The sequence below is a fragment of the Phaethon lepturus genome, unplaced genomic scaffold (assembly GCF_000687285.1).
Source record: "Phaethon lepturus isolate BGI_N335 unplaced genomic scaffold, ASM68728v1 scaffold20410, whole genome shotgun sequence".
In the NCBI taxonomy this organism is placed as follows: Eukaryota; Metazoa; Chordata; class Aves; order Phaethontiformes; family Phaethontidae; genus Phaethon; species Phaethon lepturus.
The window spans coordinates 11,952-17,272 of record NW_010514281.1 but is presented as its reverse complement, the minus strand read 5'-3'; the positions used below and the strand labels follow the sequence as shown (position 1 = coordinate 17,272).

General features: G+C 34.7%; 1 protein-coding gene across 1 annotated transcript in view; it reads left to right on the top strand.

The window, feature by feature from the left end:
- Positions 1 to 4,275, top strand: part of LOC104625032 (forkhead box protein P2-like) — a gene marked incomplete at its 3' end in the record, with an annotated part of 66,987 nt that extends 62,712 nt beyond the window's left edge. The window contains exon 2 of the mRNA XM_010292558.1: positions 4,186 to 4,275. Within this exon, the coding sequence (XP_010290860.1) occupies positions 4,186 to 4,275 (90 nt within the window). The remainder of the gene's footprint in view (positions 1 to 4,185) is intronic.
- Positions 4,276 to 5,321: the final 1,046 nt, after the last annotated feature.

Here is a 5,321-nt window from a genome sequence, read left to right as displayed (position 1 = left end):
GAATGTTAGAGTGTGCAGTCACTTGAAAAAAATAAAATAGGGATTTGGAGTTAGAAAAAGAACAGAATCTGGTTGTCTTCTGGCAAGTTTTTTTGGTTCTGGTTATCTGCAAAGTATACACCTCTTGTCAGTATAAATAGGGAGTGCCTGTATAAACATTCTTGTTTCGCCTGTTCCACATAATAGTTTCTTGTATCATATTTCTTTTGACCTCGCTATCTGAAACCAATTACAGGAGATCCATTTGGGCTGCATCTATTTTCATAAGAAGCCCAGGCAGCAGTGTTTTTCTCAGAGATGAATATCAACATCAAATATGCTTCTGAGTGCTTTGTTATTTATGTTTCAGAGAGATTTTGTAGCCTTCAGCTCTCAAGAATGTGTCACGCTGTGCTGTTTATACATTGACGATATTAATGGGCGTATATGTCATTTTTCATTTTAACGTCTCAAATGCAACAGGCTGATAGGTTAAACATTCCTGTTTTTAAAGGCAAGATATGAGTGACATCTGTTTCCTAAAAATACACAGATATTTATTTTTAAAAAACAAAATAATAAGTTTACCATCTTTTAGTGGCAGGTTTCAGTTTATTAAAATGATAAAACTTTAAAAATAATTTTAAGGGGTTTGGAATACAAAATAAAAGCAAGTTGTATCTCACAGTATTATTGCCAACAAATTGCAAAATCTACCGCAATTTATCAACTTTAATAGGGTGAGTTATATGCAATTAATTTCATTTTTGTTCTGCTTACGTTTTAGCTATGCCAAAGCTGCACAGTAAATATTAAGAAGTAGTATTCCCAATAAATATTTTACTAGAAGACACAGTGAGTTCTGGAAACCATATGCCCAAATTTCCTGCTTATACAGCCATTACTTAAAGCATTATAATGATTTTCATTTGCATTATTAAAATAATTTCTAATCCTCAGTTCTTTTTATTGCTTTTGTCTACATTGACTTTTTTGTATAGTTTTACTAATTTAGATAACTTAATTAAGGAAAAGTGCTCACTAAATTTGAAACAAATGTTATTGGAAACTGGATACGATTTGACTGCCTTAGTATCCTTTCTTGCTGCTGTTAATTTCAAGTAGGACTCAACATAATTTTGATCTGCCAGATTTATAAACATCTGTTAGTTTGTCTTCACTGAAATGTTTTTTTACTTTGAACGTCAGACAACAAATTATTCAAATTACTTAACAGAAATTCATAAATGATATGTGGGATGGGTGTTTACTTGAAGTGTTCATGTTAAACTATGAATTTTGAAAGACTTTCAAGTTGTCAGTTTGTTTTGCAAGGATTTAATAGCAGCGAATGAATTGGTAGAACTGAACATCTTACAGTCTCATAATCTTCACTTATGAATAATGTCAGTAATAATCCTTTGAAATTAACAGTGTGTTTCTGGGAGGTTGTTTACTGAGTAGCAAAATCTAAAGTTAAGCAGCGCACTGGGAGGAAAATGTACCATATGACAACTGCTATAAGAACAAAGGCTGCCAGTGATTTCTCCTTATGAGTTTTAAATCATCTCTGATCTCTTGAAATTGTTTTCTGTTCTTCTTCTATCTCCTGTGTTTACAATAATCTAAACTGCCACAATAAGATCACTGAAGTATTCAGGTAGTCATCATTTGTAAGGCATTCTGTATTAAAAGATGAGCCTTTACTCCTTCAGAGATATCCCAGCCAGCACATCTGAATCAAAATAGTTTAAGTAGTAGAGCCTTTTATGCAAACGTATCCTGTTGTGCTGCCTTGCTTTTTCATAAAGTGTGACTCTTTTTGTAGTTAGCGGTAGGAAGTCATGCTTTCTTAGGCTGATTCCACGGGATTATGCTAGCCACACTTCGAAATTACACTGGCTAACTTAAATCTAAGCTGCAACATGCTATAATTCTCTAATTTCCAAGTACTGTAAATGTATGGCTTTACCAGATGCTTGCTTGCTTGTTTTATTGTATTGACATGAGATGACTTTGCTGCTAAGGAAGATTAAGACACTGAAACAACTTGCCGAGTGTTCCAGTTATTTGCAAGTATACATCAGCATTATATTATTATAATTTCTTTTCCAGATAAAGGCTGTGTAATGAATTTTCTGCTGCCACCACAAGTGAAAAATAATTATCTTTATGGTTTTTCCCGTCTTCTTTAACTCTGGATCTCTTCTCTGGTTCTTGTAGCAATGTCATCCCGAGAGGTGAGGTTGGTTTTCCTGTACAGTCTCCCATGAATTCAGGAGCGCAACAATTCTGTCGCTTTCATTCATGTTTTCCGTTTTTTTGGGAAGGACTATAAATTCGCTGTAGATCTTTTCTGTTCATGCATTTAATACATGTTTTGTGCTTAAACCACTGCAAGATGTTGGGACCAAATCCTGGTGCCTCTGAAATCAACAGATATATTTATCTCTGATCTCAGACAGAGCAGGATTCTCCTTTAGGATCTGCTGAAGAGCTGAGAGTGCAGAAGAGATTATGCTATTCACATAGGAAACAGGGCATCCAGCGGTTCCTCAGTAACAAAATATTTCAAGTGCACTTTGAAATATGTTAACTTTTATTTATTCTTGGCAGAGAGAAGCTAGGTCTGTGCGTCTCGTTGCTTAGGTTCGGAGGAATGTATAGTCTTTGTAAAGCTGACCTGTAATTACTTGAGAATTTGATGAAACAATACGGGGATTGTTGTGGGAATGTCTCCAAATGTTAAAAGTCTGCTCTGCAAACTTTGTACCAGAGCCTTCTATGGGGAGACGAATCAATGTTGTTAGGAGATGGTGCTAGTGCATTCAGTTTGTTTACTTTGGTTTTCTATGTCTGCCTGCCTTCTCAGAAAACTTGCTTGGAGCCAGACTGTAGCAGCCCTCTCTCTGTCTTTTCATAATTGATCAGGGGATGACTGCCTTCCCTGAGGGTTAAGACGTGGCAACTTTTTCTGTTTGCTCAGCATCTCAATGCAGTAGTTCAAACATTGTTCACACCAGCTGGCAGTGTAATGCCATATGCACATCTTGTCAAAGCAACTGTTGTCATGGATACTAGAAACTATCTTAAAAACCAGCTCATTTGAGTCTAATCAAAATCGTACCTTTCTTTATCAGTTGAGAATCTTTATTATTTTAGGGAACATTGATCAACTGGCATTTATTGCAGTGTATTCCATCTATAGTATGTTTTAATCACATAGATAATTGTGTGATATATTTTAAAGCTGTAACTGGTATTTACTGAACTGATTTTTTTTAAGGGGAAAAAAAAAGAGAGTCCTCCAGGTAGTTTCAGTGGAAATGTTCTGAATCGGGCTTTTTTCATCTCAAAATAAATACACCACTTTATAACACTTGGCATTTTGAAAATAATTTTTTAGGTGAAAATAATTTAGATTAGCCTTCTTTGGGTAAGTGGAATGTTTGTTTACATTTCATATGTTTAACTGTATTTTGCTGAGTTGGAATGAAAACATAAAATAAATGAAAACGTTTTCTATTTTGATTGGGATACTGTCATCCCAGAGCCTGATCTGGTTGGTTGAGTAGTAATTTCTTTGTTCTCTGATTTTCCTAAGAATGCAAATGAAAACCACTCATTTTTATTTGGCATTAAAACTGCACTTTATTTTGTCAAAGGAGAGGTTTCTCCTTGAATTGTAAGTACAAAAAGTGTTTTTAATCTTCAATGAATATCCTTATTAATTCACTTTCAAGATAATCTGATGTTGATTTGTCAAATTTAATTACAGCTTCCGGTAACACTTGAAGTCTACTTGCTTTTGCTTCAAAATTGTAATATGAAAATGCAAATTGAATGATAATTTGCAAGGGAGTGGGCATTTTAGTTGAACACTCAAAGACAAGTTCCTTGTGGAAATGAGGCTATTGATGCAGTTTATGATTTTTCCTCTTCAAGCACTTTAAACAAATTAACTTTATTTCCTGCAGGATTTCATGTACATCCATAAATTCTAGTGAAGTCCTATAGATGTACTTTCAGATTATTTTTTTAATGTTTTAAGTAAAAACCAAACTGAAGTCTGAAATCTAGCAAATACAAATCAAATAGCAGGAGATTGCATTTGTTCAGTTGGACTTTTACCTAACATTAGCAATGAGTAACTCATCTCTTTCTAGGAACTGGTGGAAATTTTTTTTTTTTTTTTTTTACTTTTAGGCACTCCAGGCAGCAAGGCAGCTGCTTTTACAGCAACAGACAAGTGGACTGAAGTCTCCTAAGGGCAGTGATAAACAGAGACCACTGCAGGTTAGTAAAGTATCCTTGCTTTTGGGGCCTTACTCTCGGGGAAGAGCTCTGTGCTTGCTCACATGTGAGGCGTGTGTGTGGATGCCTGTGCTCTAATGCCGTGTATGTGCATATTCACATACAAGAGGTTACAGGCTTGCATGCTAGTGACTTCTCATTCACAGAGAAAATTCACTATAAGTTACAAAAGCCTTTTGTGGCTATAGATGCTTAAAAGGTGTAAAACTGAGTTCAGCAGTTATGGTATAAATTAATTCTCTACAGACATGTTGCAAAACTGGTGTGTGATTTTTATACATACATGGATTAAATTGTAAAAATGGCTGTGTTAAGACTAAGAGTAAAAGAGTATCCAGAAAAAAAAAAGCTAAATAACTCATCGGTCCTATGTCTAAGTGACAAACAGAAAAGTGTTCAGAAACTACCAACACAACTGCATGAAATTATGAAAGAGCTGCTTCTGCCATTTTAGAAAAACGTGTCATAGAGTTTCACACTGGGATGCTTTTGGGCTTCAGATTGTGTTTGGGTGGATAGGAGTTCTGTTACTAAATAGTTATTTTAAATGCGTTATTAGTAAAACTATATATAGCGTTTTATTCTTGAAAAATGTTATCTTTCTTGGGTTGGGTTTTTTTTTGAGGTTTAGTTCATTTATTGCTAGTTCAGAGTTCTGTATGAAACTGCATTTTGCTGACAAAACTGGTGCTCTCATTGCATATAGAACCAATATCAGTGTTTAACTGCTGAATTACAGTCTGTTGCAGACAAAAGATGTACATGACAGATGATTTTATTTTGTTCAGGAAATAAAAAAAGTATAACTGCTACCATTCTCTTCCTCGCATCTATTTTTCTGGGTGAGCCTTTATCCTCTTGGGAATTCCCCTGTTTTTTGATGGAATAAAGCATTTTTGTCTCATTTTTAGTTTTTGTTGTTGTTCATAATGGAGGACTCTAGGCACCCGAATTTATCTTTTTCTCTACCAGTGAAATGTTGTGAAATTTGATCACTTGTGCAATTTTTGTATGTAAATCACATTGTC